This window comes from Psittacula echo (genome assembly GCF_963264785.1).
Source record: "Psittacula echo genome assembly, chromosome: 4".
NCBI lineage: Eukaryota > Metazoa > Chordata > Aves > Psittaciformes > Psittacidae > Psittacula > Psittacula echo.
Genome location: NC_137738.1, coordinates 73347456 through 73373280, shown reverse-complemented (window position 1 = coordinate 73373280; position 25825 = coordinate 73347456). Strand labels below are relative to the sequence as shown.

The 25825-nt window shown below is 35.1% G+C and overlaps 1 protein-coding gene across 1 annotated transcript in view; it reads left to right on the top strand.

Annotated features, from left to right (window-relative positions):
• Window positions 1-23881, top strand: part of BCKDHB (branched chain keto acid dehydrogenase E1 subunit beta) — a gene marked incomplete at both ends in the record, with an annotated part of 115016 nt that extends 91135 nt beyond the window's left edge. The window contains one exon of the mRNA XM_080616128.1: window positions 23741-23881. Within this exon, the coding sequence (XP_080472254.1) occupies window positions 23741-23881 (141 nt within the window). The remainder of the gene's footprint in view (window positions 1-23740) is intronic.
• Window positions 23882-25825: the final 1944 nt, after the last annotated feature.

The following is a 25825-nucleotide window of genomic DNA, read 5'->3' as shown; positions in this document are numbered from 1 at the left end:
TGGAAGCTTGTGATGTGTTTGTGTGGGAATAATCAGGATGAAAAGCACAGTGTTGCAGCTTGGGTGTTTATCTTTTATCTGGGATTACTTGCACATATTTCTACTGATCAGTTCCTTGATGCTGGATGAGCCCTGGCTGCTCTTGACAAATAGCTTTCACATTGTCACTTAGATTTTGGAGTAAGAGAGTTTCTATAGAGATTTAGTGTTTGAATTCATTTTATGTTTGGGATTACTGGAAGCTATCTGTGTGAAACATAATTGCTTTTTCTTTATGGGGCAGTGGTCTAGATGTTCTGAAGAACACTTCAGATCTCCACACTGTTGAGTTAATATGGCGATGTTACATAGTTAAAAAGTTGCCTTTGTTTTCTTACTCCCTGTTTTTAATGTACCTTTCTCATTTTAATTTTTGCCTTTTCTCAAATTCAGCACAGTTCACTTATTTTAGCAGCTCTTTCAAATGTTCTTGGAAGGAAAGCAATCATATGGTCTCATTTACAAGAAAATATTTTGACATGATCTAAGGAAAACCTGTAATGGTAAGCTGATTTGTTTTTAACTCGGGCCATAAAAAAGTAATTAAAGAAGTGTGTTGAAATCGCAACTAAACCTGTTATTGTCTTAAGATGAATTGCAAAGTAAGCGTGTTCCGTAAGGGATTTTGCAGAATGCAGCACAAAATATTTCTGCAAATCATAGAGGTGCTGTGACTTAGAATGAAGGGTATGTCTCCTAAACCTTGGCAGTGTGAGCAAGCAGATAATTGATCTCGTTGAGACTGCTGCATTAGGTGGGTGTTCATGAACAATTACTGTCTAGTTGTATTTAATCACTATTTAACTGAGCTCCACTGCTCGTCTAATTTACCTCCACTTGGCATCAATGTAATCCAGTAAAAATGTAAATAATTGAAAATAAGTTCTTTAAAATTTCAGTTGTGCAAAGTTTGCTAGCTTCACTTACAAATGGTAACATATGATCTTTGTGGTTCAGCTCAAAGATGCATTGGTGTGATTGGTATATTCACTCATTTTGCATTACTTAAAAAATTTAAATAAAATTGTTTAATAAGATTCAAAGGTGTTTGATTATATATAAATCAATAATATATAGTATATTATAATATATATGCTACATATACCTATGTTTGAATGTGAACGTTCTCCGAAGGCAAATGTGCTGCTTCTGTAATTGAATGTTAACAAATAGTTTTAAGTTGCATTGTGGATAGTCAGTTTCTTAATACAAACTACTTTGACAGAGGTTTAATCAATTATTGTTAGTTTTGTCTCATCTAATCTTTTTTCTAATAGCATATGAAACAGACTTTTAAGGTGAATAGCTGACCCTTTCCTGAAATAGATTGACAAGGGTGTGTAATCTCTGCTATGTTATATAATTCCTATCTAAAGAACTTTGATGCTAGGTTAGTTAAGACGCCTGACTTAAGATGAAGTTAGGCGGTTCCATATTTAGTGGGGAAGATAACAGACAGCTGAAATAAACACACAGCACTGAACAAACTGCATTATTCAGAAAAGACGATTTATGAATTCTGTCTGGTAGGAATTACGTGCTGAAAATCTCAGATGTTGTGTAAAACGTGCTGATATCATCTAGTCAGACAGTTCATAAATATTTAAAAGACAGAACATTGTTTTCAGAAGTATTTTGCTCGGTTTTATTGTTGAAAGGCAACATGGTAATAATAGTAAATTATTTGTAATTAGCACTTGGAGACACTCAGGTTTGTCAATTTAAAGTCAAACAATTTATGTCCAGAATAGACATTGGTTGCCAAATAAAGAGGACTATTACACTATTTCAAAGGACAGTTGTACACTTAGGATACTCTCAATATTTTTGATAAGGTAGAGAATGCATTTAGAACTGAGATTAACATGCTTATCTCTGCAGGCCAGGTGTGGAGGAGATTAGCTTTAAAATTAGAGGCCGTTAAGTTTTGCGCTGAAGGCAATATCTAATAGGAGTAAGACATGAGCTATAACATGAAGAACCTATTAATCAAATGCAAACAAAGCAGAAGGAGCAGCTGCTCTTTAAATATATGTGTGTATATATATATATTAATATATCTACATACCCCTAGATTTTTTTAAAACAAGGACTCTCAGCTATAAATCTAAGTGAGGGAAAATGCTTTCATGTGATTAGTGTGTGAATAGGTATTTATGGGACCAAAACCCAATCAAAATTACAATTTAATTTACCATAGCTATTTCCACAAGGTTACACGCTACATAATCTAGCAAGGTCCAGTTTCCTAAGTATCTAGAAGCCTTGGTTGTATATGCTAACAGCTTTCTGGCTTGTAGGAGCACCTTGCAATGGTATCTATGAAAGAGAAGAATTAAGGGCTAAAGAAACTTTTTTTTCTGAAAATGGCTGCAAAATCAGCCCCTCACCTGATAATAGCAAATATTCAACATGAAGTTTTTAAGCAAAATAAAATTTTCAAATGTCAACCTCAAATTACTCTCACAGAAGGGATCGCGTACCCTTTAAAACATTACTTGCTTGATGTATGACAGTTTTGAAATCATTCGTAAGGAATAAGCAGCAGTGTTTTACACAATGCAGCTGGGAAATGTGGGGATTACAAGTTTTTGAAAATGAATTAAATAATAATTTTCTCAGAAATTATAATACAAGAAGTTGAAATAGGTCTGTAAAAACTGTGACTGATTTAGTATAACGCTATGGACAAAATGACACTTTACCAAATGAAAGTAAGCAATTACTACTTAAAGTCTTTAAGTATTAGTAAGAAACACGTTAACATCGTGAGTTGACAAGTCTAGTACATTTGCCGGATGCCTGCGTTTTCAGATATCCTGAAAGAGTGACTTGGAAATTTGAATTTCTGTGGGAAGCAATTACTCTAATTCTTATTAATATTACTAAAAGATATATGGAGTTGAAAATGGAGTCCAAAAGTAGAACTGAGTTTGGGGAATTCAGGAGTGTTTGCAAAGTTCAGAACTCATAATGAGAAAAGGAGGGGACACACAATCAAGATGATAGTCTTGAAAATGACAGATGCCATTAATTCTGGAGGACAAGGATATGAAGCACAGCAAAATAAGTGTGATTGAAGCGATGATATGAAGCTGGATCTGCCCTTGATTTATTAGCTTTGGTAAACGTGTAGACTGAGAGGATTGCGTACAGAAAAATATTCACAGAATGTATTTAAAATGGAAGTGGACTGCATCAAGAAAATACTGCATCAAAAAAAATTATCTATTGTTGAGAGGCATTCTTTCATCCTTGGCTTTTTTCACAAATGTTTTGTTTGGAGAGTTGTGTCAGTGCTTATAATGGTTAAATTATGTTGACATTTTTCTGGACTTTCAAAATGTTTTTTTTTTTCTCGATTGAGAAACACAGTTTGTGGAGAATAAGATTAAGAATAAAACGTACTTGATTAAATCTGTGAATTCTCTTTATTTTTTGCTCAGGTTCATAAGATCCAAATTTCTATGCGTGTGCCAGATTTTACAAGTGAGCCGTATTCAACAGATTTAGGACTAATCTTTTGTAGCTGAATTTTTGAAAATCAAGGTATTTGCAGTAATTTGCTCTGCAAATGCCGTTGGTGCTTTGATTTGATCATGTACTATATTGTCTGCCTACTTAGTTTGCTGGAAAAGCTGATGTAGACTTAGCAGAGCAAAACTTTCAAGCCGCTTGGAATCGCTGACGGTTTCAATTCCATAGCTGGGAAATGGTGAACAGCCCGTTACTCGTCTTTTCCCTGCAAGTCTTCACGCTTGAACATTAGGGAGAGAAAATTCCTTCTCAGCTCAGGAGTGCTAGATATTTATAGCAAGAGAGTTGAAAACTAGGATTCTTAGCTGCAAAATGTGGGACTTTGTTTCAAACAAAATGAGGCCAGAGCCGTTAATTCCAGATAGATTTACTTATTAGCTAGACACTGAGAGATGCCATAAAATGGTCAAGTGCTGGTGCCGGTGTCTGACACTAGAGAAGTAGGAAAAGAGTTGATCTTCGATATAAACCAAATAAACACTGCTGTGGAGATAAGCATGCTGATAGTCGAGTGTGTTACAGTGGTATAAACTGCTGAACATTTCAATACCACAGAAGTATCCCTTTTACACTTAGCGCTTTTTGGCATGTGGGAGTTTTTAGTACTGGTTCTTTGCATTCTTTGGCTGGACAGTTTTTAGCTATTCCTCAGTGACTGTCTTGATTTAAGACCTGCTTTATAGTGACATCTACCATCATGTATTGATTTATTGCTCTGTGTGAAAAATAAGGATATCACTTCACTGTGTAAGCAACTGTTGGGATAGCCAGGGCTCATGGTAGTTGTGTACACTCTTATGTAGTTCTGTATGTTCTTTACGGCTTGAATAACTTAAATCGGGTGTTGATAATTTGTTTTATAAAAATAGGGCTTAATTTTTGATTTAAGTGTTGGCTGATTGGACAATTGCCTGGACCAGATTAACTGAGAGCTTTGAGAAGTTTTGCTGCCATAACTCCCACTGCAGTCGCAAAACAGAAGTCTCGGTCATGCAGAGCTCTCAGACACTGCCTTGCCCCTGCAGAGGGAGGCCTGCCTTCTCCCTCAAATTGTGAGGAGGTTTCAGACAACTAGCTTAAACCAGATCCTGGCTCTAAAATAGCCAACTGCCGTTAGAAACTGCCCACTCTAATGGACTGATTTCAGACATTTTATTGATGAAGCAGTTTTAAATTAAATATAGTAATGTCCAAAATGCATTTTTAAATTCTTTCAGGTAATACTCAGCTGTGGTTGCTGCCATTCCCCTCTGGGTAATACAGTAACACAAATTTATTCAGTGGCTTCTGAGTAACAAAACCTACTTTTAGATGTCTTAAACCTGCCAAACTGGGGGTGCAGTGCTTGCTTTACAACTTCAGGGACTGAATTGTGCCACCTCTGGCAGTTTGTTGGAGTGAAGGGGTCTGTCCCCTCTGTGGCAGTGCTCTAAGCTCTTGATATGCCTCCTGAGCAAGGTGGAAATTTTGGGTCAGGAAGTCATTTGCCTGGAGAATTCGTAGAAGGTGTTTGCCACTTGAATTCAGAAATAAATGTGGAGTTGGGCACACAAAATTTATTTCATTGAAGCAAACTTGTGATGAATGGAACACCCTACCATTGCCTTTTTCAGAGCCTTACTTCCAGATAAGTGGTCGTAGAGGACTGATTGCTATATTCCAATCAATTCAATTACAATAATATCAAGTATTAAGTATAAAGCAAAATATTAAGTATTATAGTATAAACCAAAATCAGTTATCTTAGCTTTTACAGTTTTTGACCAGATATCACAGAAGGAATATTTGACAGGGTGGATGCCTCTTCCTGTATGGCCAAAACACCTGTGGAGCTGGAGTCCTGCCCGAGGACACAAAAAAAAACCCCAGAGAATTGTTTTACAAATGTTTCATGCTTTAAATCCACAGTTTAGTGAGCTGTAACATGTTCGATCAGTAAAATAGGTAAAACCAGGACAGGTTAGTGCATTAACATGTTTTCTACTGTTCCTTTCACAAAAAACCTCACCCAACCATCAGACCCAACGCTTTGTGCTGTTTATTTATTTGCTCACTGAGAGAGAGCAAGTGGCTGCGTGGCACTTAGTTGCTGGCTGGGATTAAACCACAACAATATGGAAAGGGTTTCACAGTTTGACTGTGTAGACTTGTTAATCACTATGTTAACCTTTTTTTGACAGTTTTGAGCCAGCTTTTTTGTTTACATAGTAGGAAGAATTAAGAATGGTAATCAGCGGAAGTAAGAATTAAAGAATTCAGAGTGTCTTTCTACATAAATAGTAGTAACAATTATGAAATATATTCCAGAAGAAATTGATGGTTTTGTTATATTTCTTGGCATAGTGTGACACTAAAAGATAATAAATTACCTCTAATTCTCTTTATGTATACAAGTGTATTTGCAAATTATCACCATTTCAAATCAGTATTTTTAAAGCTTTATGTTCTATAAATACAGCCTAAGATAACTGCAGTTGAGTTAATTGCTTCCATGTGCTCTGGTTTGTAGTAGCGCTTCAGCTTTAAATTCTGAAAGCCATTCTCATGCCTTTCTCATAGCATGAGATTTTACAGTCGATTATGGAACATAAATACAGAACTGAAATACAGGACTGTAATTTTAAAATATATTCTTTCTATGCTAAATTGATCTGTTTATTATTTAACACTTTTTAACAGATGATTAAAATTAATTCTAAAGCTCAGAAAAGTGTTGAACATATTAGCATTAGCTGTTCAGAAAAAAAAAAATGTTTATTTTAGAAAACACCACTGATCAATATGTAATAAACCTGAAATCTGAGTTTTCCATACGTAGAAATTACGATATTAATGATGGTATTGTACCTGGAACTCTGTATTTTTAATGTTACAGGTTTTTTTTTTTTACAATTAAAGTAAAAATTTTCCTTTCTACAGCTGTTCGTAAGTTTTACAGCCAAGAAAAGTTCTGAATAATACAATGAAAACTTCATGGGTCTGCATTTGTACTTTTGCCAAATACTGTAATTAATCCAGTGCAAAAAATACATTAGGGTATAATATAATTACAAAAATACACAAACTGTAAAATGAAGTGCAGTCATCTTATTTTGAAACAATTTGCTGAATGTGAATTGTCTGTTAGCTGAAGCTGAAACACAAGTCTAGTTCCACGTGCTTTATAATCTGATCTCAGTGTATAAAATCTTTGGAGCAATATAAACGTGTGTAAATGAATTGTTTTAACATTCAGTTTTTGTAATGTAATTGCCTTGAATCATGAAACCTCAGAACCAAGATGTTCCATCAGGAAGGCGGGAATACTGGTAACAGTGAAATCCAAAATTCATACAAGAAACAGCTTTTGGATTTATGAGTCCAAAGACAACTCACGTGGTGTTCCTGCAAAAACTTAAGGGGGAAAAAAAAAACCCAAACCAGCAGAAAAACCCGCTCCTTAAATCCTGCTTTATAATGTGAAAGCTGCATGCTTTTGTTGGACAGCTGAGATGATGAATCCTAAAGTATTTTAAGATTGGCTGCTGCTCTGAATATAGTCAAACTTACACTGTTCAGCATTGTCACACAAAATAAGTTATCTGCAAGCCCAAGTTTCGGTAATTAAATCCTGGAAGGCCCCTTGGGTGGCTAGCACTGACTGGTGTAATTCAAGAGCAACAGGCATTGCATTTCATTTATGGAACACTCGAGTAGAAATATAATGTATCTGTCTCTTTGCCTAACATAATTTCAGAATTTTTCTTTAAGATGAACTGTAAAAGATGTGCAGACTCGTAGATGTGTCTGTAAGTCATGGCTAGATCCAAGGCAATAATGATAGGGAAAGAAGACACAAAAATTCTGAGGACCATCCAATTCCACTGTTTTGGGCTGTTGGCATTTAGTCCCTGCAAAGCTATTATTTCAATCAAGCAGGAAGCTAATTACATGCAATGCTTTCATCCTTTAGCAAAAAAGATAAAGTCCTCTATTTTAGGACTGGCTGTGAATTTCTTGACAAAATATTGTTCTGTCAGAAAATGCCAATGTCAAATCTTTTTGCAGTTTTACCAGGCAGTTTGTCAAGAAGTAGTTCTGTCTTTCCAGGTGGAATTTCTGACAAACTTGATGTTCCTCATTGAAAATTTGAGTTTTTTCCCTGAGCTGTTCCTCTGTTTTGCATTTGCAGCTAGTGAATAAAATGTATGAGGAGGAACAGGACTTCAGGAGCTGCCATCCCTGGGGTGAGCGTCCTGGCCACTGGGCAGAAGTGTCATACTTGTGTTCCCTTCTTTGCTGTTTTGTGACACTGCAGCTTTTGAGGTGCCACAAAGAGAAGGCTCCTCTTTCTGCTTTTGCCCTCCTCTGCAGCTAGTTATTAGGGTGGTTCTGTATTCATGTGAGTACTTTAAAAATAGTTTTTCTGTAGAGAACAGAGTAGTGGTCAGTTTTTATGTGTTTGCTGCAGAATAGATGCAGCTACTCTCCCTGGGGATTAGGTTCCAAATGTCAAATTGTCGCTGGCCTGGCCATCACCTTACATTAGGAATGCTATTTGGCTGGGAATAAGAAATACTGAGTATAAAAAGCTAGCATTGAATATTACTGTATATGCTGTAGGTGTGAAGATCAAGGTTGCAGTATACACATATGTCTGAGGCAACCACAGTACCTATTGATGTTGATAGCATTAATATGATTATATGCTAATAAATATATTGATGAGGTTATGCTGTATTCAGTCTCAAAGAGCAGAACTTAGAGAAAATGTCTCTGAAATATGAGTTATAATAACTGAATTAGCTATGTACTGAGTCAGCAAATTGTTCCCATTTATTCAGAATGCTTTGGATAAGCAATGTATCTTCAGAATGTATTGAGACTGCTTCAGATGAGCAAGAAACCTAGTAAACAATACAAAAGAAGTAATCCAGTGTTATTTAAAACTGAAATGACATCATCAGTATTGCGTTTCCGAGATTGTTTCAACCACTTCCTTTCAGAGGATCCTGCTTGGTTAAACAAAACCTGAGAAATCTAATCTCCTTGGGACAGAATGCTCTAATCTTTATGTATTTAATCATTCTCTGTATTGAGAATACTAAGAAAGTGATTTATCATATAAAGTATCATGACAGGATTAAATTATTAATGTGGATTTTACCATCTTTACAAAAGTTAGTCTTCTACTAATCCTTAATGATAGAAGGACTCTGATTTAGCCTTGAGTAGGAAGATCTAAATGTCTTCCATTTTCATATGGAGTTTCCAGCTATCTGTTTCTAAATATGACATTAACATTATATACACATTTAGAAGTGCAGTGTTATGAGTGTGGGTCAGTGTATTCTGTTAGACATCTTTGCTTATCGGTTTATTTATTTGCATACATTCATTGCTTGTAGAATGTTAAGAAATATTGTCTAACTGGATTCTTTTCTTAGGAAATTGTAATTTCCATTAGTAGCTTAATTTGCGAAGCCAATAGGTTAATCTAAAACATGCTGAAATGAAGTTACAGGAGCAACTTCAGAAAAGCTTCCACAATAATTCCATTTAAATGTGAACATTTGTCTTGTCTCTGCAACTACCTGTATAAAGACAGCTGCTGTAATGAGATGACATGGATTTGATTTTTCTTCATAATTGCTCAGGATTACTCAAAAAATTACATCTCTAATCCATTCACACTAGGACTCTTTCCTAGTCCGTAAGAGTAGACATCTTCAAAGGGTGGCACGTTTAATTTTAGAGTAAATCTCCCTATGGAAAGATTTGGAACTTTTTAGCAGTGACTGAGAATTAAAGATCCTGTTGAATGTCTCTTCAAATAACTATCTCCCTTACAAGAACATTAATAGCATTGGACATCCGTCCTCTAGTTTGTCAGTGCAGATACATGGCAATCCAGATTATCCACCTTAAATCTGCTCAGCTGTTCTGCAATGTTGGCAGTCTGTCTGCAAGGTACATTGCAATTGTCTTGCAAACTATTTTAAATCACTGCAGCATTTATGTACATTTTTTTTGAGAACTGTATTAAAGTTTTGGTTTGCTTTTGGGTTTAGTATGAAATTTTTTTTCAGTTAAATCAATTCACTCCCCAAAGTACCTACTTTTTAAAATTTTAAGCAGCTTGTTGCTCTATTGTCATGTTATTCAGACTTATTAGCTGTCCATTACCATATTACTATTCTGCAGTTTACTTAATTAAAACCACTCCCACCCTTTGAAATAACCCGTCCCGACTGAAAAGGAAAAAAAGCCTGTCTTAATAGTTTTGTTTCTGTTCTCGGAGAAGCTGAATGAATGACATGTAACAGCATAGAGAAGAGTATTTAAACACTGGTTAGAGCTGAGAAGTTCAGATACATGTTTCATATGCTCTTTTTTTTTTGGGGGGGGGGGACGGGGGGAGAAAGAAATCTTTAAAACAGCTATTTTAAGCTGTAAACAGCAATAGTTCAGAAAAGTTATGTCAAATAAGTAAGAAAACCTTCAAAATATATTTGGCTATTGCAAACCATTGTATGCAGTAAGGAAACTGCAAAGTAGCAGCTTTAATTTCATCATGCTATACTATACTGTAGTATCTATCACCATACTGTAGTAAACCTCAGCTGTCGCTTTCTTTGGTCGGAGGGTCTTGTAGGCTCAAGTTGTTTACTAACCATGAAAAGCTAAGCTTTTCTTTCTCTGTATTCTTTGTGGTGACCACTAAAATAAGTAGAAATATCTTAAAAAAATTACACAGCGTTCAGAGAAAGCTATTTAAACCTCTGGTTTTGTAGAACATTCAAAATAATATTAATTTTACGATGGATAGGAAACTATGCAGCCAGCAAAACCCATAATTTCTGGAATATCCCTGAATTCATAGCAGATACAAACCATGAAAATAATGTGTTACATGTGAGCTTTATTTCTGTGGCTGTTTGTTTTTTACTTTTTACGAACCACAAAAGACATTTGAGAGCATGTTTCTTGTTTTGATCAAGACAAAGTACAATGTCAAATGCTTAAAGCTGGATGTTCAGTGATATAAACCCATGCCTGCAGTGTCTGCAGGATTCTTTCTTATATCTGTTAGTACAATTGGTTGACTGTATTTATTCTGGCTGACGCATGAAAAATACAAAATTAATGTAGTCACCAAATACAATGATGAAAGCCCCAATACAGCTTCTGTACCACTTCTGTTTTTCTCAGCACTTGTATTCCATCTTCATATCTCTGAATTCCCTCCGAAAAGTGTCAAGTACTTGTTTTCTTCAGTTACTGTATTCTGATAAAAATTTTTGTCAGGCTTATGTTTCCTGAAACTTAATTTGTTATTGAATTTGCTGGGCTTTATACAGCAAGTTTGTGTTGTGCCAGATTAACCTGACAGATTAATCCTAACATTACGAAATCTTGACAGTACAAGAACTAGAAGTTATATGAGGAGGAGACTGAAGTATGTTGGGCTCTCAAAAATGTTACCAATGTAATGGTAATGTTTCTTCAGACTTGGTTAGATCTTAACACTCTCTTTACTTTCTTAGTTACAAAAAATAGAATTTGTGAGTCAAAGTCACTCTATTCTTAATATAATAAAAATTAAGAGTCATGTAATGAACATGGATGATTTTGACAGTCTCAGGAGCAGGAGCAGAGTACAGTCTAATCAGGTAAAGTGCAAGGTTATAATGCTAGGAGCTAATAACTTTTTTTTTTTTAACATAAACTTATAGCCTGTTAGTTGGGCAAAAGAGGAAGAGCCGGTGTATCCATTGCTTTCTGCTCCACTGTGTACTACCACCATCATGCAGTTGGATAAAAAGACAAATGTGCTTGGAGAGACCTTTACTGTAGATATAGCAAGGACTTATTTTGTTGTAGAAGACAGTGGTAGCATCTCCTTTGGAATATTGTATATAATTATGATCAGCTAGTTTTAAGAAAAAAAAACATTGAAACCAGATGATGTGAATGAGGAGCTGGTAGGGTAACCAGAAGCTGTGGAGAGCCTGCTATATATATATATATGTGTATATATATATATGTATATATATATATATGTATATATAGCTTAACAGTGCTTGCCTTCTTCCCACTATCAAAATGAAGGCTACAGGAATGTAAGTCCTGTTTATAAATTTACTGAGGAAATGAGCAAAGGTAATGAGCAGAAAAGGACCTATTTTACTAAAGTAATGTTGGGAAAAATGATATATGAATGAATTTAAAATTAATGGCTTGAAATTAGAAAAAGGGTTTTAAGGTAAACTGTCATAAAGAGTGTGGATAAGAAATCGCCAGTAACAGCAGTGTCCCCACAGTACAGAATACACAGTTAAATATGATCAATTTATGGTAGAAACTATGGCCTTCAGGCAGAGACTGGACTTGGATTCTGAGACCTCATCAAGTCTTGTGTCCTTATGCTTTCTCAGAAGTTTGGGAAAGAAAAACTTTATCTGAACATGGCCTGGCAGTCTCATTTTATTGGTAGGAAATCAGATGCATGGGCTGATGGGCACAGGAATTTCCCTGAGTGGATAACCGTTGTTTAAAAATGTGTTTTGGTTTTGTGGTTGCACAGCTAGAACAAGCACATCAGTGTCAATGCACCTCATCCCTGACTTCCACCATCAGTAGTGACTTTATGTGATGGAAAATCTGATTTCAACAGCAGATTGCTGTTTAGCCACCAGCAATCAAAATGAACCTAAATAAGAGCTCAGACTTCCACAGAATTCCAATTTTGGCTTCTTTCTTAATTCTTCCTCTTTTATATCATATATTGTAGACTGTGATTGGAAGTGGCTAGAGTTTATGCTATGGTATAATCACAGTACTGGATACAGGGCAAAACAAGAAGACTGATGTGTTTCAAAGCTTATGTTAAATATTGAGAAAAACCAGCAGACATAGAGACTTTTAATTCTTAAATGACCCTGCTTTAATATATTAGCTGTGGATTTTATTTTATTTTCTTTTTCAGGGAAGGTTGTTTAGGATTGCTGTTTACAGAAAAAAAAGCTAATTAGCTTTACAGAATCGGAGCTTGTAAATATGAAAACAATCTCTATTTGTTCTGTAGTTCTGTTTTATATTTGTCATTTTGAAAGCCATTTGTTACTGATCTACAATCCTCTCGAATGCAGCCTGTGTTGATAGAATAATGTAAGCATAAATTTTACGTAGTGAATAAAGATTTGAGAAGGAACTTCCTAACATACTTATATGGGGGAAATGTTTTGATTTTTACAGTTAGCAGTCACATAGGGGGAAAAAAAATCTCAGCTTGAACTTTCCCTTTTGCAATATTACCAATAGCTTAGTTTTACATTTCATTCATGGCAGCTGTACTTTAAGTGCTATAAGTAATTTAAAACATGAAAATTATGCCAAGTGCTTCATGGTAACTTAAGGTATCTCTGTAGGTATTTTAGTGTAAAAGTAAAGTTCACATCACCGAAATCCTTGTAGCCTGATGTCTAAGTTTCTGTATTCAGTGAAATACTAATTTAATTTGATATCAATTAGACAGTGAAATGCTAATTTAATTCAGTATCAGCGTAATAATTTTAAGCATAAAAATTATTGAAGTGGTCAGTTCTGAAACACAGACCAAGTTAAATACTTGGGCTTCATCCAACGAAAACTTCAGTAAGACTCCTAGAATAGACAGTTAACCTCTACCTTTATGTTTCTCTAGTGTATAAAAAAATATTAATTCTGTTATTTATATTTCTGTTCTTAAATGTTGCTGGATATTTCACAGGTCCCTTGCATTTGTTTTTATATGTGCAGTTCATTGACTCTTCAAAATGAGGTCAGTAATTTTAAATTGTTAATTCTGGGAAAAGGTAAATAAAACTTCATAGCCTCTGAAATATATTATTCCTGTTCTTCATTTTGAGACCAGCTTTTAAATTAACATATGCAATTGTACTGGGTCGATAGTTTCATTAAACAGTTTAAAACAAAAGTGCATCAATAGCAGCACATTTTTTGGTCTTTTGTGACAGACTTGCGTTAACTTTTAATAGCTGGAAAAATTAATAAAGTGTTAATTTTTATTATCTTAGACCTTTGGGTTTGGTTTTGATTTTTTTTGTTGTTGTTATCTTTTGGTTTTTATTGTTTTATTGACACTTTTTCTTTACCATGCAATAGCAATGTAGCTGGTTTGTTTAAAGAGTCATTTAGGAAACATAGTGAAAAATGATCAAAACTATATATATAAAAAATACATCTCTAGAAGAGAAGCTAATAATTGTAAGAAAGTTTGGCACAACTTGGAACAAAAATTTGAAGGTTTATGATAAGATAGTTCTTCATGGTTTTTAAGTCAGCCTGTACCCAAAAGCTGTCTCCAGTGTTTCTCCGTGTTTCTGAGTATTATTTTTCTTATAAACCTTTATACTTCCTGTAGATCCTCATTGCATTTCCCTCCATTCAATTTTTTACATTTTTTCTGTAAAATTTGCCTCTCTGTACTCGCCAATCAGTAACTGTTTTCTAACAGTTACTTTTGCCTTTAAATGAGAGAATATTTAATCTTAGTTGAAGCTTTACACTAGAGTTCTTCTATCTGTGGATTTGAATAATCAACCAGCTTTCTATAAATTGGATACTTGAGTAAAATGGCAGCTTGGTTTAAGGAATACACTATAAGATTCCTTCTACATCTGTTTCAAGTAATCTAATATTTTCCCTCTGCTCCGAGTCCATTTCACAAAGACCATAGTGTTAAAAAATGCTGTGGAAAAAACCTAGATAAACTCCAACCTTTTCATGGGTGGACAAAGATATTTCCTTTGTACTTGCCTCTCCCTGGTGCCTGGCCAAGCTGAGGGTTTGTGCTGGGGAAGCATTTGGTGATGGTCAGTCAGAGTGACAGCATCGTTCTCACTGTGCTTGTCCCAGAGTGCTTTGGTATAAAATGGGAAATATGCTGGTTTAAATTGTTTAATAACAGGAGTTGAAATTGCATTTCCTTTGAATTTCATTAGTATGTGTTGAGTGAAGTACTTCTATGAGGATTTTACTGTGCCAGATACATATATTGAAAAGGCTGTCTTTGCAGGAATCTCTCAGCTGCCTAAACAGCTGTAAAAATAAAAATACCACTCACTGCTATTACAACTCTTAGCAGCAAATCCTTCCTGTCACTGCTGGCATGCTGTGCTTAACCAGGAGATGTTTTTGCAAAATACTTATTTAAGTAAGTAGAGTGGTCGGTGATAAATCATGATCTAGAAGTTTAAATCTGATTATATTGCTAGGATATTTCTAGGTTTGTGATTAAAAGGTGTAGTATGTAATTAGAAGGAGGATAATTCTCACTTTATGATCTTAACAAATATTTATTCTATTACTCATTCATGCAGAAAAATGACTTGTGATCTGCAAACAATTTCTCATAAGAATAATTTTGTGCAGGCACATTAGCTCCACTGATTTAACTTGGATTATTGTCTGTGTTAATGTATGTGTAACGGTTTGCAGGATCATTAACTGAACAGATGAGTTAGTAATGCCACGTAACAAAATAAAGCAAGTATCTTCAGATACTTGTGGGTCTGGGAATTAATTCAAACTGTCTGTGGGGCTTAGGGCATGCTTTTAGAAAATATGTGGGTCCCAGTGCAAATATTCGTAATTGATGCTTCAAGAAATTATGGTAAACTTGGAATATCCTGTAGAATAACAGAATTTGTAGTGGATATGCTCTAAGGTTGTTTGCTACTCTAAAAGGATAAATAACTTCTATTTGAAGAATTTTGTTGTATTTTGGGTATATAATGTATAGTATAAATCAGTAGGAAATACCTCTGATTGTTTCAGATATCATGTAGGAATAATTGCCTAGGAAAAAACAGTATTTCTTATACTTGCAGAGAAAAGATGGGAAGTGATCACATAGTGGATTAGAATTAAATATCAAAAACCCTACTTGCCAAAGAGTGTTGTTATGATTTGTTTAAGGCAATTGTGTATTCTAGCAATCTGGAAGTCCTGTTTTATCCTCTGGAGCATATCCATCTTGTGCCAGGTTTGGGTTTTTTTGTGGAGAAGAAAGATGCTGGCTGCTGCCCCTCATCCCTAAACAATGCAAATGATAAATTTACTGGGAAGAACTTGATTCTGAATTAAATATATTGCAGTTGTGATCCCAGAATTCCACCAGGCTGAATTTAAATTGTGTAAAATTTTCATGGAAAGTTGTAGCCTTTTGAATAAAACATAGGATGAGAGAGAATGAAAATTACTTTTTATTTGTTTGCCTCCTTTTGTGGGAAGGATAAGCTCTTTGACATAAACAGAATGGGTTTTTTGTTTGGTTTGTGGTTTTTTGTTTGTAAATACCTTGAGGATGCAGTGCTGATTTTTAGTTTTGCCACCAAGAAAATTAAGCCACTGACCAAGGCTCTAATCCCAACAGCTTCAAGTTAATATCGTTGCTGAGAGTGTTTGTTGGTGTGGTTGTGTTATAAGCTTGATAAAGAAATGTAACAAGTCGCGTCAGTCTTGCATTGGGTTATTAAACACAATGTTTGTTTGTGAAGCTGAAATAAAAATTGAAAGCAATCTTCAAACCCATGTATGAATGAGAACTTCTGCTCATTTTTTTACGATACTTAAGTTTGACTTCATTTATAAATATTGCTTTATGTGATTCAGTTCTATAACGACAATAATTACCATTAATTGCTTTTTAGTGGTAACAAGCCATTGAATTACACTCCCCAAAGTGCTTCTTTATTTTTTAATTGCTGCTGTATTTTTTAAGTAAAAATATTATCTGTTTTTGCAACTGTAAGATAAATAGTTTTAGCAGTAAACTATTTCTTTGTATTTGACAAGATACTAATTATGCAAGTTCAAAGAATTGGTAACAAAATTTCATTATAAGCTGTTCTGAGTTCTAAAGGATTTTTTTAAAGTGATCTTGAAAAGGAGAAAACTCTTTGGTAAAAGTTAAACATTTACATCCAACTGGAGAGTTCTCTGAGGAAAAATAGAATCACTATTGTAGCTATCAGGAAAAGATTTATAAAAGTATTTTAAGATGAAAATGGCTAAGCTGTTGGAAAAAAAATGTTCCTGCTAAAAAGAAATATATATCTCAACTTGAAAATATCTCATGGGTGGATAGTACTTAGCTAGCTCATAAAAGTGACTGTTCATAGGAATGTAACATATATATGTTGTCAAAGCAAATTATGTTTAAAATTTGTAGCATTTAGTGCTTGCAGCTGTCAAGGAAAGTACTGTACTACAATTGAGACATGAAAACTGCAGATGCTTGACTTTTCTCGTATTGAAACTATTCAAATTAGACTTTTGGTTGTTTCTATGGCATTTTTTTAAAAATTTTCTTTTTTTTTTTTTTTTTTAGCAGAAACCAAAGGAAAAGACCTTTAATCTGTATCTAGTGTCAGCTTTATTGCATGAAATCCACCTTTTATAAAGTGAGATTTGATCAACTACCTCTTTGGAAAGTTTGTTTTGAAAATAGTTATCTAAGCTTTGGCTTAAAAAATAGTTTTTGTTGTAATTGAGAACATCATGCTTAGTATTAAGCTATAGTATTATTCACCTCATTCTTACAATAGTAGGTAATTTACAGTTAAAAATCCACATGCGGAAGTAATAGATAACATAAATGTAACAGTGACCTACAAAGTGATACAGAATAAGTTTGAACCCCACACTTTAATTTATGACAACAACATAAATCAGAACAAAGATATCAGAAAGTGAAACTCCAATGTGATAAGAGTTTTCTCTCTGAAAAATTATTCAAATATATAAATCGGGGTTTTTTTTTAATTTTAGAATCTATAGATTAAATAGCAAAATTCAAAGTTCAGATTGACAGAAACCACAATTAAATTAAACCTTTGCAAATAGTCACTAAGTTCCTGGGTTTAAGTTTTCTAGCTATTGTCAGCAGTGAAATAAACAGTCTTGCCTGAAAAATGTTCCTACAGTTTTCCTTGTGTAATAGACCTGAACCTCATGTTTCGTGGTTTTGTTATAACAGCTAAAATACCAAAAGAATTATTAAAATTTTTATCAAACTCTACCTATTCATGTTAGTCTTTAAAATTGACTTTTTGTTTGTCATCTTACAGAAAGTAAGTTCCCATACTGAAAAAAGAAGTTGCAAAATCAGTGTTCTCATATAGCAGCTCTGAAGTCATATGAAATTCTTGTAGCTCTTAATTTTTTTGAGAACCTGTAGGGTAGCAAAATAAAAATAGCACAGAATAGACCCCTGGGACAAAAAATACTGCAGGAAGAACTGATTTTTAAAGGAAAGTTTTCTCCCCTTAGGAAGTATTCTGCAGAGTAGTAGAATTTAAAAATAAAAACCATTTCATTTTTACTGATTTTAAGCCATGTCAGTCAGAGGAGAAAAATGAAATAGATCCAAAAGATACAGAAATAAATAGAATAAGACCAAAATAGGGGCAAAATACCAGTTAGGTAGTGTCTGTCTTGCTAGCTGCACATTAAATAGTCTCATTTACGGGTACTTACAAAGTGTTTGCATATGGAGGTTTTTCTACTGTGAATATAGAATGATAGAGATTATCTTCAGAGGAAGGACAGTCTGGAGGAATAAACTCTATTTTCTTACTGGCCAGATGCCTAAAAGCACTTCCCCTAAACTGCAGACCAGATTGCTTTATTTTGATATGCGTTGCAGAAGGATGAGTAATGTTTTCTTTCAGTAGTGCCTGATGGTGGATTTGTTTTCTTATTTTGTCCTTTTTGTACAATTGTGTATCTCTATCAAATGCCTGCAGTTCTCAGTTGCATTTTTTTTTAAGAGTTTTACACTCAGAACTCTGATATAGCAATGAGTACCTGAATCTCTGATATGAGTAAATTATACTCAAAAATAAACTTGGATAAAGGTCTCCATGTTAGCATGATCGAATATTATAATTTGGGGAAATAGAGGGAGTATACCCAGTACCAGAGGATGCATTTCAAATGCGACCATGCAATGCCTAAAAAGTCCTTGATTTTTAGCATCTATTCTAAAAATCAAGGCATAAGATTATTTTGAAGTGGTGTGTGTGATACATTTGACTGATTGCTATAAATTTCAAGAACAGATTTTTGGTGGGACTTGTGCTCTTAAGCTGTTTGAAAAGTCTTCCCAAATGTATGTTAAACATCAAATGTTTAGGTGAAATAGTATGACCAATTAAAATGCCTTTATAGAATATAATAAGATACTTTCCAGGAAGCTTAGAGGAAAATTCAGGGAAATGATGGTAATTGACAAAGGTCATATTGCGTAACTGAGGCCAGAATTTGGCTTCTGCAGTTAGGAAGCAGTAAGATCAATGATTTAATGCTTTGCTTTGTTTTGTTTTGTTTTGTATTGTTTTGTTTTTCAATTAAGACAATTTAGATATATTAGACTATTAACTGTATCTGTTCCTTTATAAGCATTTTTTTTTCCTAACAAAACAGTAATTTTTTTTACTTCTGTTGAATTTTGGAAGTTCGTGAATGTTCTACGAAATAAGTGTGACTTTTTCATACTGATTTCAAAACTGAATTTAAAATATTTTAGTCTGAATTAGAAATCCCATGCCTACTACTTTACTTTTGAAACCGTTTAATTTTCAAGTTTTTTCCCAAGGTCTTTCCTTGAAAGATGTCAGGTTGTTTAAGCAATTCATCTGAAACGTGCAAGGACTTATTGAAGACTCTAAGTTTCCACTCCCTTATTGTTCAAGAGTGCTTTGGGCCAGTACCAGCCCTTATATGCCCAAGTAGTATGGAGTAAATCCACTTAAATTTAAATTTTGATTTTTTATCACTCTCTTAAATACTGTGGTAGACTTGTTCTGAAAGCTTGTACAAGGGATGTCTGCCAATGTCTGTCTTCAGAAGAGCTGGATGTTGTGTATTTAATATTCTCAGTACTGTTTTTCTACAGTGTGGCTGTACAGGTGCTTAAAATCTGGCACTGCAATATGTACAACAGATGTGACAGTATTGTATTTGGGATGAGGTGGATTCTTGTTACTCCTGCAGTCTTTTAGAATCAGGTGTGAACAAAAATCTGTGTAAGACAGGCTGTTTGATGAGCTCATCACTTAAGTGCTTTTCAAGCTCAAAAAGGAAGATTACTTAGAAATACTTCCATAGGCTAATATCCTTTTTATGTTAGGGCATAAACCTTATACAAACATGTTTTTTCAAAGTGTAGTGCCATCTAATGAAGAGTGTAATCTTGTTTGCTCAGATTATGGTTCTCAATGCCATCAAGCAGGCAGTTTCAAATTCCGTAACTTTGAAAAAGTTTGGTTTGATTTGAAGGACACAACTGAATAAATTGTCCCGTAATCTAGAACTGATACCAGAGTTAAATCAAACCTCCATGAGCTGATGAACTTTTTAGTTGTTTTTTAAACAAAACTGGCTCCAGACGTAAATGGAGATAGCTGCAAAGACCTCAGTCCTACAAAAGACTTGCTGCATGCCTAGATGCATCCAAAGCACGTTTAGTAAAGTAGTAGTATCTTCTATCAAACCACCTTACATGATAAAAAAAGAAGACAGGATTTCTCTCTGAATCATCTAATGAAGGTATTTCTTTAAGCTTGTTTTCTATTTCTCCAAGCTTGTTTTCTATTTCTCCTTATGTGCAAAATGTGTGGATCTGTGAATTTTTTTTTTTTTTTTTTTTTTTTTTTTTTTTTGAGGACCAAATACTTAGCGTATGGCAGGAGTATCAATGTGTTTCTGTGAGTAAACCCAGCTATCCTATTGTAAGCATGGTGAAAGTCATAAAAACTTTAGCTTTATTGTGTTTTGAATAAGAACCAGGATGGCAATGTCAAGAGTTTGCCATGTTTTGCAAGATCAAGACTTTTATCTTTTTGCTTCTGCATTATAAAATAAAAATGCATTTTCTTGATTGTTTTTGAATACCTTATTCTGCTGATAACTTTATACTCCACCTTCTGGATTATGATTTTATTGCTACTCTATTAAAAAAACCCAAGTCTTAAATGCTTTTATTCTTTGCAATTTGCTGTTATCAATATTCTTGCAATTATTTTCAGTAAATCTCTGAATTTAGTGTCAACTGAATCATCTTCATATTGCTAGGTATGCAGCATTTCTGTTGTTACTGTGGTCATTGAGAGACTTACTCCAGTAAGTTCCATAACCAACACACTGCCTGACCCAAACCGGCATTTATAAAATGTATGTGTCAATAATCTCACAATCCTCTGCATAATAGCATATACATTTGTGTAAGATTTATGTATGAGTTTAGATATAGCTGGTAACATAAAAAGTACATTGTAAGATGACCTTACAATGGGTAGAATGGACTAGATGCTCTTGGCCGTCCCTTCTAACCCAAACCATTCTATGATTCTGTGGTGGTAGAACCCAAAAATCTAAAAACTGTAAGCAGTTTATTCAGTGTATTGTTATACAAATGTTGTTACTTTGCTAGGAATACTACTTTTTCCATGATAAACTATTGCAATGTGAAATTCTGTGTATGACATTATTAGAGCCACCTGGGTGTGAATCTCTCTGAAACTGTGTTGACTTCAGTCAGGTAATGTGTAAGTAGAGAGTTTCCCTCATGGATTTGACTGGTGGCTTGGGTCTATTTTTTCTGTCTCTGAAAAATTTTATAATATTTTATAAAAATATAAAAATATTTATTGCACTTGTACAGTGCAATAGCTTAGTTAAAAATCTGCAAGCTCACCCACCTTATCTCCAAAATGGTAATAGTAAAAGAGTTATGTTTGTATGCCTACACACAGAGAGTAGCTCAGACTTAAGAGCTTTTCCACCTTTATAAGGCTGTCATTCTTGGATGATGCATGACAACACAACACTGTTCATCCCAGCTTCGCTCTCTGACTCCCTCACTGAGGTAAGGGAGTCCACATGACTCCCTGGAATCCGTACAAGTTTCAAAGTAATAGGGATATGCTCAAAGTGAAAGCCGTTGCTGAGTTTTAAAACCACAGAAAGGGTGCTTGTAACAGCTGTTTTGTGTTCTTGAGGAGAAAAGTATTAAGTGGAGTTTTGAAAACTCTTATGACTTACTTTTTACTCTGAATTAACTATAATAGTAATAGAATTACTAAATATGCATGCTTGCAACTATTCTATATGTCTTGGGTTTACCAGCTGAGATTTATGTTTACAGCCAAGCCTGGGGTCTCATTCAGGGGTGTATAGCACCCCACCTGCCAGTCACAGCTGACGTTTCTCTGCTGCTTGGGCTGCTGAAGATGCAGTGCTGCTGTCTGCACTGATGCCCAGTGTATATGGAATACTGCAATAAATATTTTCAGTGAAACTAATGAACTTTCTCTCTAAGCTTCATTTGGGATGAGCTTTTATCACAGATCCGGGTATGATGTAAACCAAAGGTCTCTTTTAGGCAGTGGTACTGTGTTGGGTACTCTGAAACAGCAATGCAGAGTTGGAAGGCTATGGGTCTAGAATATACTTGTACACTTTGGTGTAATGAAACTTCACAGATGGTCAGGACAGTCGTTTTTTGGATGGTACGAAAACTACTGCTTTGTTTTATTGGGTAGTCACAACATGGCAACCAAGGATTGATTAGTATGACAAGTATTCTTGCCAGCAGGCTATAGAAGGACATCATGATCTACCTCATGGGTAGGTAAAGAGTTAATACACTGTACTGCACAGCATTTTGTACTAATGTGAATCTTTCACTTTACAAAGAAAAGCAAAGGAGTGCCTCAAAATGGAGATCAAAAAGTCTTTTAATTGTTTGCATGTATTTTTACCTCAGACCTATTCGGACTCAGGTTTTCTGGGTGAATTAGTTCACAGTTAAATGTAATGATACTGCACATAATCACACAACTTCTTGGACTTGCAGGAATCTTGTAGATTTCTGTCTTACAGAAATATGCCACTTCGCAATGCACCAAAGTGGTAGCTGGAGCAAAAGGTTATAATCTCAGTGTGTTATGAGTACTTTCTGTGCTGCCAAATACTGTGTTGTATATAAAGCACAATAAGTTAGACTTGGGCTGCCATGAACTGCAAGGCACGTGCATTCAAAACAGTTCATTAGTCTGAGAAAATACTTAGCACTTTTCTGTAGAAAAGCATAGCTCTTTGTGGGCCTGGTGGAAAAGGACTGCTAGATCATCCTTCACCATCTATTTTGCTGAGCAAAGTACAGGGGAAGTTGGCCAGGATGTCTCAGTTGCTGCAGTCCATAAAGGAGAGGCCAGGAGGAGATGTGTTTTGCCTCTTCATTTGTCTGCTCTGGAAAGCAAATACATATGCTAAAGACATGGGGAGAAAGGGTGCTTATAATTAGCATCACCATCAGTTTGATCTGGCAAAGTTTTTTCTGTATCTACTTCTTGCAGATTTTCATGGTCTGTGACTCTTGTACTTGACAGTAGGAAGATTGAAACATCACTGTTTATTTGGTTATTAAGGCTGGTAATATTACACATATTTCCATAGGTTACTTTCAGATTAATATGGTGCATTTGTAATATTTTGTGTCCTACTAGGTCAAGTAATGAAACTCTCACAGTCATTGCCAAATCTGATCTCCAAATAGAGCACAAATTGAGGGGGGTTGTGTACAGCATGGATTTGACTCAAGGGTGGAGATACAGAAATCCACTTGAATTCAAATTCATAATTTCCTAACTGCTTAATGCTTCTCAAACAGTCTCAGTAATCTGAGGTTCAAAGAAGTTTGAATCTGATGTTCATGTATCCAGCAAATAATATTTACTCTTAGATTATATAATTTTTCTATAAGTTTCAAAGCAGCACAGGAAAGAAACTCTTACTCCTTTATTCCTAAAATATTTGTTTCTTGGCAGCATGTGTCTGGATGTATAGCAGATGTACTAAATATAACCTGCATATGATTTAATGTAGCACACATGTAGAAAATGAAAATAACATTAGTACAAGTTGTTATTTTAATATGGACCTTTGGGCAAAAGGAAACACTGTTCTGGTCTGGACTACTTATGCTGTGATATAAATAGAAGGTTTGAGTTGCCAGGACTGTCAGTCTGGCAAAGTTCATTCGACCTCAATTTGTGATGCAAGACTTCTGAAAATAATGGCCTCTCTAACATTTGTTCTGTGTTTCTGTTAATAGGAGGAATGCTTTTTGAATTTGGAAGCTCCTATTTCAAGAGTATGTGGCTATGACACTCCTTTCCCTCACATCTTTGAGCCTTTCTACATCCCAGACAAATGGAAATGCTATGATGCTATTCTAAAAATGATTAACTACTGAACAGCAGTACAGGTGAGAAATAATGTCCTATACTCACAGTTTGCCTGCAAGGATTCTGTCAGAGTGACTGTAAGGTCTGGGGATAACGTGCTACTTTTTTAGTCAGTTATAACAAGAATTGCCTTTTATGGCTTCAGTCTTAAAGGTGTCTGAAAATCTTTATGTAGTGCCATTGAAGTCAGTGTTTAAAATTAATTGTCTTGCTTAATTAGTCTGAAAATTAAGTGTCTTGTATCCTGAGAAGTGAAAAGAACATAGGGTGAAAGTAATGCAGACAATATATATTCACCTATAACAGAAGACTTACAGTTACTTCATAGGCAATTCATAGGGTTAAATTTTATAATTTTTCACTGTTCAGGGTGGCCAGTAGTCCTGTGGGGTATTAATAAGGCCCCCTTTACACCAAATACAGGCACTGCATTGCAAACATACACAGAGCATTGAAAATACACAAAGTATCGGTAGTATCTTACCGTTCTGTTAAAATAAAATTATAAGGCTTCCATGTAATATTTATTCTAAAAGTATTTTTTTCTTTATAATTGTTTCTGTAATTTGGTCATGCTTGCAGATTTCTGTGTGCCAAGCACTTCAGGCACCATGCCTGTGAACTAATACATATTTCTGTTACATGACTAACAGTCTGTAACATCTTTTTCCTTTATTTCATTGTAATATAATACTAAGTAGCATTAGACCGTGCAGTGGCCAACCGGGACTTAGTGTTGTGCATTGCTGTGGAAGAGCTTCTGGTGTCTAATGACCAAAGTTTAATGATTAGGAAATATGTTGTGAATGCTCCATCCTTGGCGGTGTTCAAGGCCAGGTTGGATGAGGCCTTGGATGACATGGTTTAGTGTGAGGTGTCTCTGCCCATGGCAGGGGGGTTGGAACTAGATGATCTCAAGGTCCTTTCCAACCCTAACTATTCTATGATTCTATGATTCTCTACTTCCTTTAATTAAATGAATAAAGTAATCTAGTTTTGAGATTGAGTCTTGATGAGTCGTGTACCTCTGAACTAAAAGGAAAAGGTGAAACCAACAGGCCTGTTTTCCTTTGGAATGAGGAGATCCAGGGGGGTTTTAGCTGTTGACACTGAAGATGGGAGATCCAAGGCAGGTGCCCTCCGTTTTACCTGTACATTAAGCCATGAATTGAGTTTAAGGCCAGGAACAGAAAGAAGGTTGTCAAGTCCGTAATGTTAATCTTGTTCATACTTACTTTCAGGTATGACTTTTTGCAGTTCACTCTCCTTTGTTCCCCTTAATAGCTGATAGCGGAGTGCCTATATGTGAAGTAGGAACACTACCAGTGAGGCAGTGTCTCTGAAAGTTAATGTAGTTCCACTTAAAATACTACTCAAAAATCACCTATTACTGACAAACTAGAACATTTCCTTATGATCAAAACTGAAGAATGTAGTGATCTTTTTTGGAGAGTATGTGGTAAACGCTCTCTTTTTCATTACAGTTGTCCTTGCCTTTGTGTTGAAGTAAACTTGTTAAACATTTATTTTCTTTTTTGTTTGGCACCTCTATAATAAATTCAGTGAAGCTTTCCTAAAGAGAATGGGGTGTACCTGCTCTTTGAGGTGAGTTACTAGGCCTTGCTAGGTAGCCTCTAATCTGCCCTTTCCAACGCAAACTAAAGGACCAAATATTCTTACCTCTGTGTAAGGAAAGGGAGACAAACTGAGGATATTTGGTGGTTCAAAGACCCAGTTTAAGTGAATTGGTACATGGCCACAGATGCTTTGGAGCGTCCTGCTCCTGCATTGACTCATCCACAGGTCACAATCCCTTTGACTCGGTTCACACTGGAGTTCCAACCTGTCCAGTACAGCATCAGAGGAACAGTAGTGATGCTCTGGCCATACAGCAGTACAGCAAGGATTGAAAACAAAAGGCAGCCACTAACAAGTACTAGATCCCACAGCAA